The sequence below is a fragment of the Trachymyrmex cornetzi genome, unplaced genomic scaffold (genome assembly GCF_001594075.2).
Source record: "Trachymyrmex cornetzi isolate Tcor2-1 unplaced genomic scaffold, Tcor1.1 scaffold4, whole genome shotgun sequence".
NCBI classification, from domain to species: Eukaryota; Metazoa; Arthropoda; class Insecta; order Hymenoptera; family Formicidae; genus Trachymyrmex; species Trachymyrmex cornetzi.
Genome location: NW_017298743.1, coordinates 556,506 through 580,866, shown reverse-complemented (window position 1 = coordinate 580,866; position 24,361 = coordinate 556,506). Strand labels below are relative to the sequence as shown.

The window sequence follows — 24,361 nt, the reverse complement described above, 5'->3', positions numbered from 1 at the left end:
CCAATGAAGTATGATTAATTTTCCTCGACTCGTTTCTCTTAATTGCACTTACGGATTGAAAAGTCCTTCTCCACAATTAAAGTATCGACAACAACATAGGCTGCAAACTATAATTTAATACGAAAAATGAAAGAAAATTTAAGACTTACAGTGTTGTTATCGGCTTCTGTAGTCGACACATCACAATATGTGCTGCATACAAGAATTTCAGATTTTACTCGTTAAAGTAAGTAGCTTACAGCCTACAGAAAACCTCGAAAAACAATACTTCGGCTTCTGTAGTCGACACATCACAATATGTGCTGCATACAAGAATTTCAGATTTTACTCGTTTAAAGTAAGTAGCTTACAGCCTACAGAAAACCTCGAAAAACAATATTGTGCCTGTAAAAATGAGCTAGGAGCTTTAGCATAAGAGGAAAGAGTCGACAAAAATTTCGTTCGTATGCTACGAATAAAGTTGACGAGAAGCCATGACACCGAACACTATTTTAGTTGATCTCTTTCTAATAGCGTTTTTCACTGGCAGAGCTAGTGCGCACTCAGTGCACTTTAAAGCCGTTGTACACAAATCGACATAAAAATGTACATTTAATAAAAATTATATAGAAATGAATTAAACCACGAAATCCTTAATACATTTTATTGTGATATTTGATAAACTATACATTGGGTATTTTATTAACTGAGATTTCTCACTTTTACAGTCAGATTAGGTTAATATACAACAGCTTTAATGTGCACTGAGTGCGTACCGGTTCTGCCAGTGAAAAACGCTATAAGAGATGGTGTTGCAATATGTTAGATAAGGACAGATGAATGCGTTTGAGCGAGACACAACGATATATAATAATTATAAGAAATGAATGAAAGATGTCACTATTGGCGAATTTGGTCTTTAGCTGATAGATTCATATATTATGTGCTTCCTTGTGGTCTACGTTGCGTACTGCTGTGGTGGAAGCGCTGCTAGTCATGGCTTCACACGTGTTAATTCACTTACAAGTTAGTTTGATGTTTGTATATATTCTATTGCATAATTGTATATATTCTATTGTATATTTTATTGTATTTATTATATTATTGTTACGGCATATATATTATTGGCAGATTTGGACGTGAGCCGTCGCTGCATTCGGATTTCGGACGTGTCTCTCGATCCGCTAACCGATATTCTCGATCGTGTGCTCCGAGTGTGACGTGTGTATATCCTGCGCTGTTCAATAAACGCTTTTCGTTCCTTTCATACATCCCCTCGTATTGTTTATTTTCCGCGAGCCGGGAGCGCGTGAACGCGTTCGCAAAGGCGTCTTCACGATTCGGACACCGCGGACGTAACATTATATATGTATTTAACTCGATTGTTCTTATTTGTTCGTTATGCCAATTGTGATTTTTTCGATAAAATTAAATTTTGTATTCATTTTATTATTTTCCAAAATAAATTTCTGACATTTGTTTTAGAAATTTGAAATTATATTCGTGAAATAAATGATTAAGTAAGTGGACAGATTCGAAATATATTGGAGATACTTATATTTATACTGATATTCTATTATGCATTATATTGTAAAAGTTTGAACTTCCTAGCTTTTAATTTTTTTTTATTAATGTCATTATACGTCTGCTTTTTATGTATATGGGAGATGCAATAAATATCTTAGATAGATTATTTTTAGTATCAGCTGAAAAGGCTGAGAAATTATTGCCAAAGTGGAGTGATCGGACTGAATTATTTAATGAAAGAAGTATTTTGCAAGCTAACACTTCAAAGACTTTAGTTCATGAGGTACAAGGAAAGAATATTTCAGACTTAGTGCAAATAATTATGTATGCAGAATCAAATTGATTTTTTATGTCTTGTGGGTGTGTATGTACGTATTTTTGTTATAGGTTGATGAAATTGCAAATTGTAGTTTGCCACTTGCAGATATTAATACAAATAATACTTCTAATACTGTGACTGATCCTCTCCAATTAAATAATACGGTAAGTATACACATGCACTCACACACATACGCACATTTTAACTTTTAATCTTGTAAAACCAGCAGCTAACTAAATTCTTGTGGTATTTAATTAACATTGCAGGAAACACGTGAACAGACAACCCTACTGCAAATTGCCATGGGCTTTTTCATGAACAGACAACCCTGCTGCAAATTGCCATGGGCATTCCTATAGAGGACTATAAGATTCTGTAGGAGTTGTGTAGTTACCTATAGGATTTGCGCAGCGTGCATAGGTATACGTAAAACATTCATAGGAATATAAATAGGGTAGGGTAACTCCGGTATATACGCCGCGCTGGGATTTACGCCGCGGAAGTTAGAAAAAATACAAGGGGTAGGGATAATTTTCTCGCAACTACTCTGTTATATGCCTTTATGTTATATTAATATTGAGTTATAATTTCAGCTTCTTACTGTTAATATTAATGAAATTATAGTGAGTTGAATCGATTTGTCACCGTGTGTGTAACAAGCATCATCATAAATTATAATCTACATAAAATGATTACTGTAAAGCGTGTAAAAGACCTAGTGATTATTTCGTGATACATACGTGTAGAGGAATAGTAAAGCATGTTGTATAGCAAAATACAAGTTCTTTGCTTTCGTATTCTCTCTTTGTTTAGTTTGTTGAAACCCTTGCATTTTTGCCATATATCTCACCCATTATCTATATATAGCAAAAATTATAGCAAGATTTCAAAAATTTTATTTTTTAATACGAAAACTAAATATTTCGGATTTCTAATATTTTTTCATTGTAGTAGACAGTACAAAGTTTTTACTGATATAGTTCGTTTATTTTAAACATAGTAAATAATACTTAATAAATTAAGATTTTTTTTTTATAGGTGCGGCGTATATACCGGAGTTACCCTAATAGAGGTACCTACAGGAATGGGTACAGATGCACCATGAGAACTAAAAGGTCTATAGGATACCAACTTATTTGGAAGCGAAGAAATTGGGCATTAGGCTGTTAACATTCTCTGATCAACTCTGTTGCCAGTTTGCCGACATTCTGTTAACATTTTACTTACGGAATAGTCTCTGTTTGAAAGTTGTCTTTTTGGCCTCAGAAATAGCAGATAGCATATAGCAGACTCTGCTCAAAATCTGTTTCTTGCAGGCTTAACTATCTGTACTGTCATTTTTCAAATTGAACTTTAATTCAAATGAAGAAAGGTATATCTATAATATAACGTTTCAAACAAAGCATATATGTATACAGGGTGTTTGGAAAATAATGATAAATCTTTCGCATAGGGGCAGAATGAACTAAACTGAGAAGAAAAGCCTTCTACCATTTTGCAATTTGCGCAATAGTTAATAAGATATTAATTACTAAAAATTGCCGAAAATTGGTCTTCAATAATTTTTTATTCAAATACTATCCACTTTACAGAAAAATTGCAAAAGGAAAATATTATTTATTTTCTTCTCATAAAACTCTACGAATTCTTTCAGAATTTTTTATCAACTTTTTAATACTGCATTTTCTCATTTTTACCAACATGAGAAAATACGATGTTAAAAAGTTCTGAAAAAATTCTAAAAAATTCTAAAAAAATTCTTAGAGCTCTATGAGAAAAAATAAACAATTTTTGTTTGTAATGTGGTGTACTTTTCGTTAGCGAAGTATAAAACATATCATACGTTATTCAAATCGATGGGAAGGATAGTGGGAATCAGGAATATTGTCATACCTGAAGAACGGCAAAAAGTTGAGGGGCCCTGCGACTCCAATGTGCTTGACTCCTTCCTCTTGCAAGTGTCTCAGCCATTTCCATACCTCGTCGTCTTCTTTGTAAACTTTACCAAACACCAGGTCGTTCAACATATTACCCAAGTAATGATGAAGCGTCTCGCATGGATCAATACCATCTTCCATAGTAAATCTTTTCAGTTTCTAAGATATCAGTAAAGGACTCAAATAGTATGCATGTCCAAAATCGAGACATAAGATGTTTTAAAAGCGTCTTTAAGAGCAGTATTCATAGTTCTTATATTTAAGACCGTCTTAAGTACAATCTTGTAATATAAGTCAATCACAAAGCCGTATTAAAATCGTAAAATATTACCTAAGACAGTCTTAAGAAAAGAACGAATTAAGATATCTTGTGATATAGACTACGGTCCACTTGATACAAATGCTTAAAGCGAAAACAACGGTTTCGCCAAAGAGTATCTAAAAATTTAGCTACAGATCTAAAAATAATTTTGTTAGACTATCAAAATAATTATGTAGGACGTTCAGCTGATTGCTAAAATGTCAACACTTTTTGTATCATTGCTCATCATGTTCAAGTTTTCTGCATAATTATTTTAATGTTTAATAAAATTATTTTCAGATCTGTATCTAACTAAATTTTTAGATATTTTAGTTACTTATATTCTTCTTTTCGTGTAGCATTATATATAAATGGACTGCATAATGTCTAAAAAACATCTTTAAGACGTCTTTTGTCCAGATTTTGATTGTCGAGGAAGGTATTACATAATTATTCTCAGCTGCTTCATTGTCCATATACTTTTAGTTAACGCGGAATGATTTTGAAAAACACATTTGCAATACTTCAAATTCATGTTCTTATGTTTGTTTTTAACGGTCAATTAAAATTTTTCTTTCGATATCATACATGAGTGCTTGTTTTTATGTTAAGCAAAAACGATGGCATCAAAATGTCACAAAAATTAATAGCTTCATTAAATGCGATGACATTTCCAGATAAATAAATGTTAACTTGTAGTTGAATATTCCTTCTGAAATGAAATGTTCGGTCATCGACATACTCGTTTAGGGGCAGATTTAGTGACATGACGGCCTTGTGTTAAATACCCTAGACATTAAATTTACCGACGTGCACTCGTTCACGGTCGCAAGGATTCTTTCCTCCAGTCTGTCCCTCTTGGTGCCGGGTAACTTCGTCATACCGAAATTCTTCAGGCATCCGGCTACAAATCTTCTTTGGTTTTTCCAAAGGTTACCCTCGGCGCAAATAAGGCCTGCAAAGAACATAAAGAAATAAGAGGTAATAAGAGTCTCGGTCAAATTTCCTCTTTCCTCTCTCATTTTATTTCTTAGTTCTTCCTTTGCACGAAGGTGATCCTCGTCGCACCTTAATCGCGCGGCCATAAATAAACCGCCACCCAAACGTGCCTCCGTCGCGTTCCCTCTTGTCGTGTGGAGGTGAGCCACGCTTGGTGGGAGGGTGTAAAAAATAGCGAGAGGATTACCGTCATTCCGTAAGTAGGCGCAGCCACTGAACTCGCCGAAGGATAATCCTCGAATGAATAAACAATAATCTCTCACCGCACCCACTCACCATCGCTCCCTTCGGCGTGCGCGTGTTCACGACATAAACCAGACACGGCAGTCGTCGATTAATAGCAATCGCAATCGTTGATTAGATATCACAGCGATAGTCTTCATCTTTAGACTCAAGCCAATATTCTTAGTCGGATCTTATACTTAAGACCATCTTAAGTATAGTCTTAAGATGTCATAAGCCAATCACAAGAACCGTATTAGCATTTTAAGACATTACATAAGACGATTTTAAAATAAGAACGGACTATGAATACTGGCCATTATGATAATAGATTATGTCTATATTCATAATCCGTTCTTACTTTAAAATTGTCTTAAAAGTAATGTCTTAAGATGCTAATATGACTCTGTTCATTGCCATTGACATTATTTGCTCATTTTCTTTTATTTTCCAACTATCGTCGTTTATCTCCTTTGATTGCATTTTTTTCCAATCTCTCTTTTTTCGATATGTACATACATGCATGCATGTATTCCTTTTCCTCATTATATTTATCTTGTATTTATTTTTTTCAAGTAAAAAACATAAAAACTATGATAATAACAACTGTATATAAAGAGATTTCAATATGAATTTATGGATCCCCTGTTCACTTATCACTACTATCTCAAAGTATGACAGAACCAAGAAAACGCACAATAAAAATCTTGCAGATTATATTAAATATAAATATTTTTCATTAAAATAACATTTTTAATCGATAGAATTTTCAAAATATGTTCTTCTTTCTGAGAAAAATTGAATCATATTTCTATATATTATTAATTTGACAATAAAATTAATTTGTCATAACTGTGATCGGTATTCATAGTCGGTTCTTATTTTAAGACCGTCTTAAGTAAGGTCTTAAGATGCTAAGACTCAAATGCTCTCTGGACAGTATTCATAAGCTATTCTTATTTTAATAAGAAGATCAGATGATACTAGAGAGATAATGAAAGTATTATTAATATAAAAAGATAAGACTTCGCGCCGAAGTTTGCATCTGCACTACAACGATGAAGGTATGTCGCTTATGTAGGTACATTTGCTATATCAACTTTGTAGCCAGATCACACGCGAGTGTCGCCGGCGCGAGAATGATCTCGGAATCTTGATCATCGGTCAATGAGATTATCAAGGTTTACGGTCGACGTGCCACAGGAATACAGATCGAGATCTATGGCGCGTAATTTGTCAGATAGTATCTCGTTGGATCCTACTCTCTTTCTTTATGTTATGCGCGAATTGATAGCCTTATCAATTACATAAAGAGAAAAAAACGAACGAGAGTAAGTACATATACAGCAAAATTGCGATTTTTAATCAATTGTTGTAGAAAACGGAATCCGTTTTGATTTTTGGTCGCGCATATTTCCAAGAAACTTCTTCTTTAATTAATGGCTCCCGCCTCCAAATAGTAATAGGAGGTCGATACGACCAGATTTCCAAGGAACGAAAGCGAATCGGGAGAGACGAGTACTTCTGCGAATTTAGAATTCGTCATGTTACACGTTCGAGAGCGACGAGCATCGAGAGAAGAAATAATGAAAGTCTGCTGGGATATAAACAGGTCACCGCGCGATGCGTGTTTGCGATACTATTTATCATTCGCAGCTTGTTCTAAGAGGCAGCTCTGTCGATAGGTCAGTGTCGTATTTAAATGAACGCCAAGAAAACTTTCCGGGATCACAGGTGCGCCACGTGCATTAATATGTGCATTAATCTCTCTTCGCTGCTTGATCGAAATAATCACGTTCGCACGAAGAAATAAAATTCACAACATATAACTAAACTTTCCATCGAATGAATTTTCTTTGCGCTGTATATATCTTATCTAAAAGATAAATATTACATCGTATGTTACAGTTTTCATTGTTCGTTTGTGTTGTATTAATTAACTTTCTTAATTATTTGATTATTTGTCACAGTATTTAGATCACTTGTTTCTACTGATGTAGATTAATTTTAATTTCAGTTTAACTTATATTTTTTTATTTTATATAAATTTGTACTAAAAATATTATTTAAGCATTAAGATCTAGTTTAAACCGTTGAGGCTTTTGTTATTCAGTTGTATATTCACTTTTTAAGACACTATTTACTTTTTATCTTTTTCTAGTTCTGAGAGTTACAAAAAAATAAAGGGTAAGTTAAACCTAAATTAATCTATAGCATTTGTAGAAATAAGCATCAATATATATATAAATCGAAGTAATTTAAAGATTATTTATTGCCTTTTTATTTTATTTCAAAGCTTTGAAACAAAAGAATAAATATCTAAGTAACAAAATATATTGCGTTTCCTTTATTTTTAGAAATTGATTGTTCCAGTAATATATTGCTAGGCTGGATGCTAGATATTATGAATTTTTTGCAGAAATGAGAAATGTTTAAGAAGAAAAAGGTATGAAAGAAAATGACTAAATGGGAAAGATTATATGTACAATGTAGACAATTCTAACATTGTAGTACGCACGCTTGTTTTTCATCCTCGCATCTGCAGCAGACGGAGCGGTGAAAAGGAGGGAGACTACGGACAATGAGCTCTCCTTGCCGGTCGATTCTTACGCAACTAAACACCCCGCCGCGGTGATTTCAGGGGATGACATCACTCGGGTACAGGTACGGCGTGGAGAGGAGGCGCTCACCACGAATTCGCGAACCGCTAGAAATAAACCGGAGACGGATAATGCATATACACGCTCGAACGTTTCAGGGCCGGTCATTCCACCTCGACCGGCAAAAAGTCGGCGAGCGTGTGCAGTGTGAGATGAAGGCGACGCGGGATAGTCGTCCTATCCAAATACAGTCGATCGATCGATCGTGCATTTTATGGCGCGCTATTAAAATGCCACGATAGCTTTGTCGGCCAGTTGAAAAGTGCGACTATTCGGTAATGATCCTTTGCGAGTGTCCACGACCGAACTATGCACGAGATTCCTGAGGCTGGCTGCGCGAATCTTATATCTTCCAGCATCAGGAAGATATAAGATCTCTTATATTAAATATAAATAAGTATATATCTTAAATCAAATTAAATAAATATAATAAATAAATAACAAATAAATAAATATAATAAATAAACAATTAAATATAATACAAATAACAATATGTACCTTTCTTAGATTTCTCTTAAACCGTGTATCAGTTATATCAACTTTTCTGCCTAGTAAATAATTCAATATCCTTATCACACTGATAATTCTGAACAATTTTCTGATTGCAAGAGTCGATAGAGAGAGAGATGAGTCAGGATAATTGTCGAAGGAATAATAACTAGTAGACAAGAAATATTAAATAGCAGATTTAAGAATTGTTCCTTAAAAATCAAAATGATTGCAATTTGCTTTTATTACCTATCATTTAATGATCTGATATCGCGAATTGTTACCACTGCTCAAAACTATAAATAATTATTTATTATCCCTTTTTAGTGAAGCGATTTTAAAATCTAAGAATTTGTTCTTCAGATTAATGTACTTGACTGACTACTTTCCTCATTAATGCAAATATAGAATTAGAAGAAAAAATCAAAAACTAATTTTTTTAACTCATTTATCAAGTTCTTATTAAACAAGCAAGCAATTAAATATTGCTCCATTTAACTTATGTTTCTCATTGAAACTTTTGCCTTCTAAGTGAAGTCATTATATGATAAATGATATGCTTTAAATATATTATCTTATTATTCGTTGTATAACTACTTGATTGTTGATTTGCTCATTAATCGAGCATCAGTAAATGGAATTCAAGAAAAAACTTGCGAGGTCTTGATATTTTATCGTATTTTAATTTTTATATCAACCGACATTAAACACCGTATTTTTTCTGATATCGTGGAAACTGTTGGCACGATCTTTTTTACGAGATGCGAGATATATGCATAATACATCTCGGCTAATTGCACCAGCTCAAGAAAGCTGGGGGACTTTAGACGATTATCCACAACCTTCGGGCGTGCAGGTCGTGACAGGTCGTCGACGATGTGAACGCCGGTCGTCCATGCAACGTTCTGTCGCTCTTAACGGGAGAGGCCGTCGGCCCCCGTCCTTGCGGAGCTAACTGTAATTCCCCGCGGATGCAGAGCAGAACTGTCGACGACCGGGAGAACTTCCTTCAAGGAGACCAATAAAAGTGAAAGTCCTTAGCATCGGCGCGGCCAGTCCCGGGTTTGCTCGGACGTGCCTAACCTACCCAATTGCGGATAAGCTCGTTACGAAAACGGAAAGAGATTGATGGGTCCCGAACAGCAGTCCGCGATCAAATACTCGGCCCGACACGTAATCGTTAGTTGAAAGAGCATAAATTGCAAAGGCGAGAGATGGCCATTTATTTTAATTATAAATATACAGTCGTTAGTTGATATAAATTGCATTTTTTTTAATAATTAGGAAATACTCCAGTTCAAAATAATTTATTTTTATAAAAATTGAACAAGTATAAATTGCAAACGCGAGAGATCGGCCATTTATTTTAATTACGAATAGTCATTAATTAATATAAATTGCATTTTTTTAATAATTGGAAAATACTATAATTTAAGAAAACACTAATTTGCTTTTATAACTAAATTCGCCCGCTATAAACAAGTTTTTAGAACTGGAAGTTGAACACGGTGTGCATTACGATTAGCTTTACAGTGGCAACACAATGAAAGCTGTACAAAAATAGTAGATGCGTCAATAATTATGTAGAATGAAAAAAGAGACACAAGGATACTGCGTAGGGGGAGTAGAATCGTCGTGAGAGAAAAAATGAAATTCCACCCACACCCAGTCCAGCGTCTATAAAGGAAGAAAACAAGCCGTCCGCGGGAAAATCGCGGACGTCTTACGTCAGTGTTACACGCGCGTGTAATAAGCCAGGCGCGGGAATAGTCTCTTGGAAGCTCGCTTGTAATGTTTATTTTGCACGCGCACCGCTGCACCGCTGTTGAGTCAGTGCTGTGGTATGCCAAGTCCGATTGAAACTGCGACGTTTCTATCACGATTTAGATCATCGCGTTACGTGAATGTTTGCCTCTGCTCGTTACCTTCTTCGAGCCCGTATAAGAAGAAACTTACGTGGAGTGCAACCAAATTCAAAGTCTGCCGATTTACCTTGCGTGTAAACTCAATTCAATTGAGAATTTAGGAAAAAAAAGTCTGACGCGTGTGACCAATATTTCCCTACAGCACGAAATATTGCAGCAATGTTGCAGTAATATTTCTATAGTGCGCAATATTACAAAAATTGCAGCAATATTAATGCAATATTGAAATTTTAACATTTTATTGGAAATATTGCAAAAATATTGCAAAATATTGTAATTTTAATATTTTGTAGAGAATATTGCAATATATTGTTGTAATATTACAATTCGGTAAATAAGTACGTGGCTTTGCCTCGTAAGGAGAAAATGTCCTGTAAGAAGGAGTAAATCGAGTTACCGAGTCTCCTGGAGATTCCCAACCTTTTTTGAATGTACTTTCTAGACTCCCGTATATTTTTTGATCATAATTTTATCGTATGTATTTTGGAATATGATGCTAAACAATAATATGTTAACAATTAATAAAACGAGAATAATTATTGAAATATTGCTTAATGTTATAACAATATGTATGCAATTTTTTTTAATATTGCAGAAATGTTTTATGAAATATTGCAATCTTTCAAAATAATATTGCTGCAATATTTCGTGCTGTAGGGATTCTTTCTGAGATGAATTAATTTATATACTGAGAGATAAATTTATTCAATATAGATGTATTATTCCAACATCTGACTGAGCGTAAGCGACGCTTCTCTTATTTAGTTGATATTCTTTCTGTTAAAAAATAAACGGAAAAGCGAAATTTAAATAAAAAAATAAAGAATCGTACGTACTTCAATATTATTAGCAATATTATCTTAACAATAATAGCAATGTAATATGATTTGAATATATTTAATATACATTCGACATCAGAAGAGGCAATTAAATCAATGAAAAATATGCCTAGCTACGTTTTTTTTTTTCGATAAAAATTTGACCGTTGAAGAAAGAAAAGGAAGACGACGTTACCTGAGTAATTTTGGTATAAGTGGCCAAAAGTCGGTCGTCCTCGTCGAAGGATCCTATTAAGCGAATCGCGATGTTATAAAAGTGAATCGTGACAGAGCAATCTTTTTTTTATCGGCCGAAATTAGCCATCGTGTTGCAGTTTGTGTGGCAGCGGCAGCGCCAAGGACGTCGAGAATTTCAGGTTTCGTCGACCCGCTTAAAGGCCAACGCCGTCGCATCAGACACTTTTGACGATCACCGCGATGCAGGTCGATGCACCGCGGTAACGAGAGTGGCGGCGACGATCTATCATTTTCCAAGATCAAGTCTCCCCCCCTTCTCCCCTCTTCCCACCGTCCACCGGCGCACCTTGCCCTCACTGTACAAGGTGTAATGTAATGTAATGTGACAATCTGGGATCCCCACATTGCACTTGGTCGCTCTCTAACTGAGGTTGTAATTATGATCAATGCCGTCATGTAATTAGCTTCAACGATGATATCTTCAATTTTTCTACACTTGTTATTGAGATTAACGGCAAATTATTCACATTACGAAATCCATGTCTACATTGACTCTATTTTTTAAATTAAAGTTGATATTTTTTATTTTTACATATAATATTATTTTGTAAATATAAAATTTACTTACAATGGCATACTTTTTTTTTTTTATTTTGTAACTGTACTTTAATAGTTTTGTTACAAAATCATGATATATCACACGGATATTGTAAAAAGCGTCTTGAAATTTATTGTCGATATTAACTGGGGTGTCATAAAATAATTGTTTACAACAAAGAATATTTTACATGCAACATGCAGTTTTGCAAGTGTTATTCCAAGACTTCATCTAAATGCGAGAAACAGTCAATTATTTCCTGGTATCTCCGATAGACGTGTCTTATAAGGATTAACATCACTCTCACTTTCGGTCCGTTTCTCAGAAGTCTATTAATACTTTGGTTCGCACCGCCGGCGTTCTTTTACCGGTCATTCTCCGTTACCTGGATTGCCAACGGTATCCACGGCATTTCCGATCTTTCCTATCTTCTATCGCGTTTGCTCATTATAATAGGTTCAGATAAAATAATTTCCTAGAACAAGCCTATTCCTAGAAATACGGCTATTGTAGAACATTTTAGACTTCATATTCTTATTGTTTTTTTCGTGCGAATTTTAATAAAGGGATCGCATATAGTATATATACAGGGTGTTTGATAAGTAACGATAAAACTCTCGCATAGGGGTAGAGAGATTAAACTGATTGCGACTCGAAAAGTCCTCTATCATTTTGCAATTTTCGCAATAGTTGATAAGATATTAATTACTAAAAATTGCCGAATATTGGTCTTTAATAATTTTTTTTCAAGTACTGTCAAGTACTTTTCAGAAAAACTGCAAGAGACAAAAATTATTAATTTTCTTCTCATAAAACTCTACGAATTTTTTCAGAATTTTTTATCAACTTTTTAGTACTGCATTTTCTTATTTTTACTAACATGAGAAAATACGATATTAATAAATTCTGAAAAAATTCTTACAGCTCTATGAGAAAACAATAAACAATTTTTGTCTTTTGCAGTTTTTCTGTAAAGTTGATAGTATTTAAGTAAAAAATTATTGAAAACCAATCTTCGGCGATTTTTAACAATTGATATCTTGTTAACTATTATGAAAATTGCAGAATGGTAGAGGATTTTTCTTCTCAGTTTAGTCCATTCCTCCCCCTATACGAAAGATTTATCGTTACTTTTCGAACACCCTATATATTTTTAAAACTCTAATTTATCATTATATAATTTAATAATAACAAAAATATATATCAATAGGTAAAATAATATGCTTGTTTATAAAATTCTATTAATCCGTACATTATAACTATATTATTTCTGATATTAGTTTAAAAACCGATAAAAATGATTTAGATATATTGTTAAAATATACTTATGATAACGACTGAATAAAACAATGACGTGTTTGCTGAAGTCAGATTACAGATAAATAAGATAGCAAATAAGACGAAGTAATTACGCACAAGAGACATAATCAGAAATAAAATAATACCGTAATATTTATAAAACAGAATAATTCGCGTCTTAATTCATTGTATCTTTTCTTTTTTATCAATGTACGTCTAATATAATTCTATGAGATTCGAATTAGTTGATCGATTCGGCAATGCGATATCTATGCGACGCGCAAGTAGAAACTTGCGTAATATGTTTACGGACGGCGCGTTATCGTCATCTCGGCTCTATAATAAATTAACGCTATTACGCACGGTATTATCCGTGGCGGGGCAACCAGTTTGCCGACCGCATAAGAAATGTGAGCGCGCCCATAAAGAGGCGCGTGTAAACGCGCTGTCGGATAATCACTGGTTGCGCCGTCAGAAGGCACGCGTCAGTATTCTTCCCTATGTCCATCTGTCATGTAGACATTGTCGATTTATGTACGGTATTTCTCTCGTAAAATTTTATCGAGCTGAAGTATAGGGTATACTCTTGAAATTTAGCCGCGATTAAGTCAGAGGAGAAGTCGCATAAATAACCGAGAAATATGCATACATGCATAATTCCCAAAATACTTTGTACTTTAAGAGAAACTGAAATAAAGATTTATTTACGCAAACAAATTTAAAAGAGTTAATACTTCATTATTGTTAATAAAAAGAAAGTAAAATATTCCATTTCGAAAATTTGGTAATTAATATTTAGCGCAAATTAATATTTAGTGCAAATAGAATAGAATTTATTTCTTATGCGAGTAGTTTTCACACAAGAAACTTTTCCGAAATGCATTTAGAGTAACACATTAAATATACTAAGTATTTACATAAAATTTACATAAAAGTAATTTTACATAAAAATCTATTGCTGAAGAGATCAATTTTACAAAATATGTAATTAATTTTAAATGCAACATTTCGAATATTTTGAATAACTGTGTACAAGTATTTCACAAATTATGGAGTTTATTTTATATTACATATATATAATTACAACATTATTATTATTATTATTTCATTGTTGCCTACAAACGCAAATACAATAAACATATTTTTCTTCGTCTTTTACAGATTATTTGATTATGAAAATTATTAAATTTAAATATTATGAAATATAAACGAAAAGTTATTGTATTCGTTAAACTTTGTCGGAAAATGCGGGAAAGTGACAATGTATTTTCATTGATACTTTGATTTCGTGATTTCTACGCGTGATGATATTCCTCGTCAGTAGTAACGGTTGGCAATGTTCGGTCACTTGTCTGACTAATCCTGACTCTCACTACTTCAACGAGCGTTAGGTACTTCAGAGAGTCTCCCTTTCCTGTCGAGCCGAATACTCGTCGTTTAAGTTTAGCGAAAGTTCATGTATCACGAAATATGTACTTGTCGACAGTACGCGTTGATAGAGGCGTGGCTTATTTCCCCACCGAGCATTAATCCGATGAAGAGAAAGAAAGGAAACCCGGCGGGAGGATCTTTCTTGGATGCCCTGGAGGGGTATTCACGAAGAGTGGAGGAAGACTCTCCGAACGCAGGAGTCTCTTGTGAAAGGTAAGCAGAAGCGTTTCAATGTCGCGAGGATGCACGTGCAAAGGATGTAGCTGCACGGAATTTAAACGTGCATTACAAATTCGATTCATCGCATACGTCTAAACCGAGATAGTTTTGTTGCAACTGCTTTCGTTTTGGATTGTAATGAGTTGCTTTATCTTCAACATGGCTTTTTCTGTAATTTTTTTTCATAGTTTATTTTACTTTATTTTATTAAAGTGGCAAAATTTTCGTCAATAAGAGATATACAATATGTATACATAATAATTTTTCAGTCGAACCGATTTGCTTTTTTATGCATAAAAGTTAATTCGGATTACTAAGACTTTAGAAACAAAATTATTATATGAATAAATCAAACTATAATATGAAACAGTTAACGTTAAGGTCAAAGTTGGATATTTCAAATATTACATTATTATGTATTTATTAAATAAATTTATTTCAGACATGACTGCGCGCCGATAACTTTCGGACATCAATCTGAAATGATCACTAATAATTCTCCTTAAATTAAATTAAGTTAGAAAAATCTGTAAAATAATTTAACATTATTATTCATTATTATTATTTATTCTATACAAAACTGCATGCAAATAATATGCCTTTCCATCCCTTATCTCCTTTGTCATTTATCAATTTATTATTAAATAAATTTTTCATGTAACACTTTTAAACTATTAAATCTAAACTTACTTAATAATTATATAAATACGATATTAAATACCGCATGCAAGAAGCAGATTTTGTTAAAATCATCAAGTCGCTTATGCAAAAGTAGTAGCATAAATTTCGAATACATAATGGAATCCAAAGCCGGGACTAGAGAGTTGCTTGTTTCATGTAACAAAATTTTAAAGAGTGCAAAAATGGCAATATAAATTTCTATATTTTAATTCATTTGCTACTAACGATGGCTACAATCACCCGCTCGTTGTATATTTAATAAAAATAAAATATGTAAGAATATAAATGTTGATAAAATAATTGATAATTTTTCAGACAAATATCCAAATACGAAAAGTATTACTTTGAATGAAAAAGTAAATTTTCTACGAATTTTTACAATTAATATTATTTATATTAATATTATCTATACAAATTAACATGTATATGTATTATACACGTACATTTTGATTTTATTATGATTTCAATAACTATGTTCAGTTATTTGTAACATACTGCATATATGTAATACAAACACTGTACGTTGTAACATATATGTGATTATATATTCTTATTACATACATTAATATTAATACATTAAATGCCAATGATTAATATTACTTTTTATTATACTTTACATGCTGTAAAAGAAACTTTTTTATTACTAAGGAGATTTTTTCTTTCGTTTTGAGTTCCGAAATGTCTAGTCTAATACAAATCTATATCTTTAAATTCAAATTTTCAATCGTTTTAAACTAATCATCCCAAGATCGATACCGCGCTCAATTTGTGATGCGCTCGAGTATTTATCGACACGCCGCTAGATTGGCGCACATGTAAAAGATCAGAAGCGATAGCGGCGAAGGAAATGAATGGAGAAATCACGGGGCCGTTGACTTGAAGGCATGGCGCCTCGTAAACATCGCTGAAGGCTCACGTACACGCGCGTGTATGCACTGGGCGCTTGAACGTAAATCGAGAAGAATAAAGAAAGAAAGAAAGAAATGAAGAAGAAATAAGACAAGGAGGCATAGGGAGCAGAGAAGGAGAGAGAGGGAAGCGCGCTGAAGACGGCGGAGGATTGCGAACGGGAGAATGGGAGCTTTCGAAACGAGGTGTAAAGGTACCACCGGGTCCGTGGTACACTTTGCCGTGAAATTATCGTCCCGCTCGACTCGGCATGGCACGGCACAGTATCGCCCGACTCTGCTCAGCTCGGCTCGCTGCCATGCCGCTGCGCCGTCGCTGACGGAATTTGTGGCCTTGTCGGCGAATTTTCAGCTGCCGGCCGAAACTTATGACCGTTCGAGTAACCCTGTTTTCGTCTGGAAACAAAGGCCGTGTAGCACAAATCAGGGACTAGTGATAGCTTAGCGGCGAGCGATATTAATTGTGATTTCTGAGATCCCATTAATATCGACGGAGAACGCGCCAAACTTGGACGTTTCGATTTCTATATGGAATATAGAATAATAAAAAATCCAGCGAGGCGAGATGCTTAGCGATATTCTTTCTCATCTATCATGTATTATTTCCGCGAATCCATATATCTCACGGAGCGACTCGAAGTCTCGTATACGAGAACTCGCTATCAAATGTCGTGTCACGATCAGTAACGCTCGATCATAAATCGAAAATTGTAACGGCACTTATGTTTATAGAGGTCTCGTTGTCACAAAGAACGGAACATCTAGATAAACTCTGAACAGTTCTATTCTCTTTGATAGTCCACATCTTGGCGAAACATGCGGTTTTCTATGCAACATAATATATTGCAATACGTCCCAATTGCGGCAATTGCGTAAACATAATTGTACATTAATTCTTATCATCGCATGCTAGGCATATTAACTCTTCGGAACGTGGATCTATTGGATCTACTTAATTATATCTCTCTGAAGTTGATGGTGGATCTATTAAGGCCATGGCACACACCTTCCGTAGCAATAACCATAAGAATCAGCTAATTAGAATTAAGAGTTGAAAAGAATTCTCGACTGTGGTTGGCTCATTCTTACTGTACGTCTTATGGTTACTATTATGCGGGGTCTACAATAGAAGTCGTAGCGGTCGTAGGATCTTAAGTCGTAGAAAATTGACCAATCGTAGTCGATTATTCTTCTCATATTCGATTATGATTGGTCAATTTTCTACGACTTAAGACCCTATGACTTCTATTGTAGACCCCGCATTACGGAAGGTGTGTGCCATGGCCTTCATCAATTTTATTTGATCGCCATCTCTCGGAAGGCAATGGTAAACCACCGAGCATCTTTGCCACCGCCGTTCGGAACCGGCGTATTTCAATGCTCAGAAAATAAGCAGTCAAAAGCACGGAAAGGTATGACACCTTCGATGTTGACGTAACTAATATGATTTTCGGATTTATTATAAAAATATTTATAATATATGGTGTCTTTGAATTAAAATAACAATTTAAAATATCAGGTTAGTCAAAAAGTATCTTTTTGCGAAAAAAACTTTCTGATCAGCCTAATACAAAATTCTTCGCGTAATTATATTTATTTCAAATATTTTGTGCGGTAGATATTAAAAGACTTGCAATTACACGCAAGAAACAAAAATTCAACAAAGTGGAGTTGAAGTATAGACTTTAGGATGAGAATCACACACATGCGTTACTTTCAAGCGTATTCTAACGACTTTACCGGAATGTTTCAAGTGCTGTTAAACGACGTTGCGAGCAAATACGATACGTCGCTGAAAGAAATTCATTTCTTGTTTACACCCGAGCGAGGGTCTTCACAAAGTTACTTTCACTATATGCGTACATGTCAGGTTAACACAGAAGAATATTTGTAGGTCGACAATTTTAACGATTGCAGACACAACGGTAGAGACGGACGTCATCCAGAACCAATTCTCGAAATCTTCTGCAAGGACCGACACCGAGTCGACTTCATTCCCTTTCCACGATTTTAAGGTATTTTAGCTTCTTCTTTTTTTGTGAATCCTAAAACACCGAACCGCGGCTATGTTATGATGCTTAGGCCCGGTTGTACCAACGTTACTTTGATTTTAAGCGAAACTTAAAACTCTTTCTATCTTATTTTAAAACCGAAAAGAGACAGGAACAAAGAGAGTTTTAAGCCTCGCTTAAAATTAAAGTAACGTTGATGCAACCGGGCCTTAGATGCTTAATTAGTAGGTTAGTCGATTCATCTGACGAAATCATCATTCGTTAGAGGAACCGGCCGTTGTTTACACGGCTCGATTTACGCCGAAGTTATAACATCGGTGTAAATCGAGCCGTGTAAACGTAGTTCGTGACGTCCCATCATGACAATGGCCTTTCATTATGACCGCTCCATTGTTAACTCTTCTGTTGGCGAGTCGTGTTCATCATATGCTTGCAATATAATGTTGTACGTTACGAAAATTAATTAAGACGATATTTGAACTGCAGTTCGAATGCGATTAAAACTTTTTAAGAAAATATTTTAACTGACAGTATAAGTACTTAAGAATTTGACTCTCTCGCTTATTCGGAATAGAGCGCGAAGGAAGGAAAAGGAACGTGGAACAGGAAAATCAAAGAGAAGGGAAAGAGAAGAAGGCGAAGCGCAGACAATATGATAACGAGAATGAACAACGTGCATAGAATAATAGGAAAGGAAGAGACGGAAGAAAATAGCATTATCAAAGAATAAGAGAGTGACAAGGGTTGAAAAGAAAGGAGAGTAAGAAGTAAGAGTTAAGCTGGAAACACAATAGACACAGACAATAGGCACAGGCAACAGGAAATAACGACCCGTCCAATCAGAGCTCTGGGATATAATATCGAACTTATGCCCCAAAGCTCTGATTGGACGGCTCGTCGTTATTCCCTGTGCCTATTGCCTGTGTCTATTGTGTTTCCAGCTTAAAGGCTATCTCATGGATACACTTTAAAGAAGAGATGGCAGTATTGATCTGAAATGTTGGCTACTACCTGCGCTTCTTTACTGGCATCTAGTATACCTAATGTAAGTCGCCACTATGCTGCTACTCAATTATATCGTTATTTTATACTAAAATAATAGTTATATTTGACACTATATAGTGTCAAATTGACACGATAGAATGTCAAATTTAACTATCGTTTTAATAGAAATTAACGATATATTTAGTAGGAGCAGTGGCGATTTAAATTAAATTAAATTAGACACTATAGATTTAACAGATGTACCCTTTCTCTCTCTTTTCGTATTTTCATCTCTTCCCGCTTCCTCTCTTGACTCAAATACATTACATTCGGTTGATAGCAATCGAGTATAAAAACGCATCTCTCTGTTGTGCCAGCATTCAGTCGACAACAATTGAATAAACATATTATCCATCCGTAGTCCGTGAGATATATCTGTTCAAGGGTCTTTCTGATATTTTAGAACTGCCGCTAGATGGTCATGTATGTCATTTTTAGGACGCAGGTAAATGGGCCAAAAGATGCTGGACTACTTTGTAGTGCCACAGAATAACCATTTATATTCATTCTCACAAAGATGTGCTCACAAGGAAGCGAGCACATGTTTCCGTCGTTTCTAATAATGTTTCGTTTAGCCTTTCTATACAAAACCTTTTTGTCACAGGCTGCGAAACGACTTAATGGTCATTCCCAGGTAGCAAGCTACGTCATTTTGTCGTCAGCTTGCTACCAGGGTTAGCTAAAATTACAGTTATAATTCTTTCCAATATGAACTGCATAGAGTTTGACTGATCGGAAATGTCGCTATTGAACATTAGCAAGCTCAGATTTTTAATTATTAATTTTGCACTTTCTGACATTTATTTTGTTATCCGCCATTTGATAAAAATGGAGCATAGACGAACACAATTGTCATTTAATTGTTCTTAAAGTGGTCATTTGAAGCTTCATTTTGCATTTTTACAAATATTTTTATCTTTATTATTTACCGAGGTAGTGATCATTTGAAATTTGATAAATTTTTCCTAAATTTTTAGTGTACTACTTTTTTGAGAGTAAGTGTGTATGCAACATTCTCCAAATGTGTAACGATATATGAATAAAATATTTAACGATTATTTGAATGCATTACTTTTTAGTTATCGTTTTTTTTTTTAGGGGGAGAATAAATGTATATCTCGCAAAATGACAACTTGCTTCTATATTTTGTAAATATTTCGGGATATTCCGCTATATTCTTAAATATTATTTTGGAATTTTTTAAGGAACATTTTACAAATATTTCAAGAATATTTTGCTGAGATGGATAGACATCATTAGGACTTTATATTAAAATTTTCATGGATGTACATATAGAAAATATAAATGAGACGCTTATTTGATAGCTACAGGACGTCCTTAACAAGTTTCTGGACTATAACAGGCATAATCCTCACGATGTTCCTTTCAGTTAATTACGACATTCTTAGGATGTTTATAGAAATGTCTCTATGCTGTTAGGGTCAATAAAATTTCAAAGTTATCTTATCCTACTTTATTATCTCCTTATACTATTTCATCTATTACATCGATAAAATTCAAAAGAAAAATTTTCATCTTCTATATTACAATTAGCAATTTTAATTTTTTGCTTCCAAATGATAGATCTTCTCTACTCTTTTTATTTCTCAATCAGTCATTTGTTTTATTTAATTTTTTATAGTTTGTCCCGCGATTTTTATTATGTTTATTAGGCTTTTCTTATTTTCTTTTGTTTTTGCGGCAAATCTATTTTTATTTATATAATAACAAAAAAAATATATATTTTACTCACCATATCCCTGCATAATTCCATGTGTCAAGTATAATGGAGCCCGGCCGGCAAACTCATCCTTGGCGAGGGTCTGCCTTACCAGCTGCGGATCCGATAACAATACTGTGTACACAGAACCCATTTGTAGCCCACAAATCGGACCATACTTCCTCGCCAGTTGCGTGAACGACACATAAGGACGTTCCGAATTTATCCATGGTAAATAACCAAATAGCGGGATGCCGGATGGTCCCGGCGGAAGTCGATACGTTTTGCGATTTTTAGGAAAGATGTAGACAAGAAGTATGAGAAATACGCCGAGGAAAATTAAAAGGGCTATCATCGTGATGTAGTAGAGGGAGCAATAGAAACGAGTTGCTACTGCGCCTGCACACAAATTAAAAATCACATTTTCGAGCGCAACGATCGCACTTTTTATTTTTGGCAAAAAAGAAATGTTACAATACGCATATATTTCCTTCGTTACGTAATTTTTACGCGGATCTATAGCCGTGCGTGAAACTACGCGACGGTGAGGACCTTTTCTTAACGATTAACGACTTTATAATCGAGCCATTTAAATCGTTACCGCATTCCGCGAAAAATCCTCTCGCGCGAGATACGCGCGCAGTCACGCGAATGTAATGTAATAAATTACGTGAATGTGCCTGCCGACAATCCCTCGGTGATCGTGAACGTTCTTAATCGAGGGAACGCGACTCCAGCTTCCAGGAATGTCACAACAGCAGAGGCGAATGATAAACACAACCTTTCTCTGCGCTCGCGCCGCGCCGGTGCAATGTACGCACTTGTGTAAAGTTATCTCATTAGCGAGGCACGCGCACACGTATACACAATCACGGAGAGGATAAGGAACGATTTCGTGCTGCGACTACGCGATATAGGCCGACACGTGGTCAGACACGTGCCGATGAGCCGGCGATGAATTAAGGAAGCTTACTTTCGATGGCGCGCCAATGGCTCGATTTTTATAATCCTCACCATCGATTCGATTCGCAAATGCTTAGCAGTTACAGCATTTCGTATTTTTATCTGCTTATAACGTTGACCCCTTCATGTCTAATAAATAATAAATATTTCGAGTTTTCAGATAACATTAGAGATTTTCCAACAGTTTTAATTAGGTCTATTTTCGTTGCTTACATTTTTTTTACTCTGTATCTTCTTTTTCTTTTTCTTCAACTCCAAATATATATTTATCTCGCTTTAAGTGCAAACATTTTTCGAAATTTCCAGCAACGCGAACAGACCTAATAACGCTACGCTTTGTTTGTGACTGATATAAATTAATCGATCAATTATTAAACACATTCCGTGCTGCGTGGATCGCAGGTGATTTATGCGAAAAATGTTATATACACATAACTCAAATAATGATAATGAAATGGATAGTTCTTGATAGGTATTTTGTGAGCACAAGTTTTACACTTTTGATAAATCATAGTTCAAGAACTATCCATTATGTGAGTTATGTGTATACAATAGTTGCTTTCCATTTACACACAAGTGAAACCAAATCTGAAATGAGCTGAGTATTTTATACTCAAATTAATGACGTCACTACTTGCTTACTTTGGTAAAAAGTTATCACATTGTTAACACAGGTTTATAACCTCACTTTGAAGTGAGTTTACGAGATTCACTAAAGCGCACGGTCTCGATCTTGTGCAGACTATGGGTAAAAACTCAGTTCAGTCTCACTTGTCAGAATGCAAAAGGAACGCGCATTCAACTGAATTATGACGTCACAAGTGAGAATTATCTGAAAATCGGTGTAAATGGAAAAAGCAACTCATATTTTTGTCACTACACGATAAGCTACAACATATTTGAAAACTAATTCATTTCACCGGGACTCAATTTCCCATATAATTAGTTGATTTCCATTTGCACACAAGTGAAACCGAGTCTGAAGTGAGCTGAGTATTTCACACTCAGATTAATGACGTCATTATTCGATTAGTTTGGTAAACAGTTATCACACGACAACACGGATTCGAACCTGACTTTTAAAGTGAATTTACGAGACTCACTAAAGCACACGGTCTCGATCTTGTGCAGATTATAGATAAAAACTCAATTAAATATCTCACTTGTCAGAATGTAAAAGGAACGCGCATTCAACTGAGTTATGACGTCACAAGTGAGAATTATCAGAGAGTCGGTGTAAATGGAAAGCAACTATTAATGCAAGGTTCTTTGGAGGTTAATGTATTTTATATATTATACAATTTATGCTTTCTAGGTAAGTTATAATTTAAAAACGTAGATTTTACCCCCTTAACGTGTGTAATAATTATACATATAACACATCAGTTGCGTAAAAACTTAAAATTACGGGAAACTCAGTTGTGAGAAACAAATATAACGTTGGATAAAACTCACCGATTCTGCCAACAGCGGATTGTTGCCACAGAAACTATAGCAGCCACGACGTCCACCGGTCCACGCCCGTCTTGAATAATATTATAACTGGTTGAGCGGGAATTATGAAACTTGAATCTGCAGCAAGGAAAGGAAGATATGCTCAATCTTATATAAAGAAATATATAAATAATTATTATTTACGAAATAAATGCCGATTAGGATAAATTCCGAAATGTAAATGTACGTACAACTATCGTCTTTTCGAAAGAAATATATCGTGGGAAAGAATATACGATGTAACGTCGACCACAGTATCGGACTAAATGTCGCCATCAAACTGTTGACGAAAGTGATAACCGGGGATCGTTTGACTACCAAATGACAACTTCTCCATGCTGCGACAGCAAAGATTTGTTCCACGATATTCGACGACACACGAGAGCTGTCGACTTTATGTGTCCGTACGGATGTTAAAAAAATCAAGACTGAAAAACTCATTCATAAGAATTTTAATCCTAGTTGAAAATTAAATAATATTTAATATTCTAAATGCAATAAATGCATTACATTAAATATGTACATCATATTATAACACTTGTAATATATATAAAAGATTGTAATTATTAATCATTACTTACTTATTATTTATTATTTACTTATTTATTACTACATATA

General features: G+C 34.6%; 1 protein-coding gene across 2 annotated transcripts in view; it reads right to left on the bottom strand.

The window, feature by feature from the left end:
- Positions 1-23,784, bottom strand: part of phtm (cytochrome P450 enzyme phantom) — a 30,051-nt gene extending 6,267 nt beyond the window's left edge. The window contains exons 1-4 of one of the 2 annotated variants that reach the window (XM_018512266.1): positions 23,705-23,784; positions 21,320-21,685; positions 4,870-5,018; positions 3,719-3,921 (exon numbers count right to left, since the gene is read on the bottom strand). In XM_018512266.1, coding sequence (XP_018367768.1) covers positions 3,719-3,921; positions 4,870-5,018; positions 21,320-21,641 — 674 coding nt within the window. In that variant the 5' untranslated portion in view covers positions 21,642-21,685; positions 23,705-23,784. Of the gene's footprint in view, positions 1-3,718; positions 3,922-4,869; positions 5,019-5,338; positions 5,535-21,319; positions 21,686-23,704 lie in introns of those variants that run through there. The other variant, XM_018512267.1, reaches the window with a different exon arrangement.
- Between the last annotated feature and the right edge of the window lie 577 nt (positions 23,785-24,361).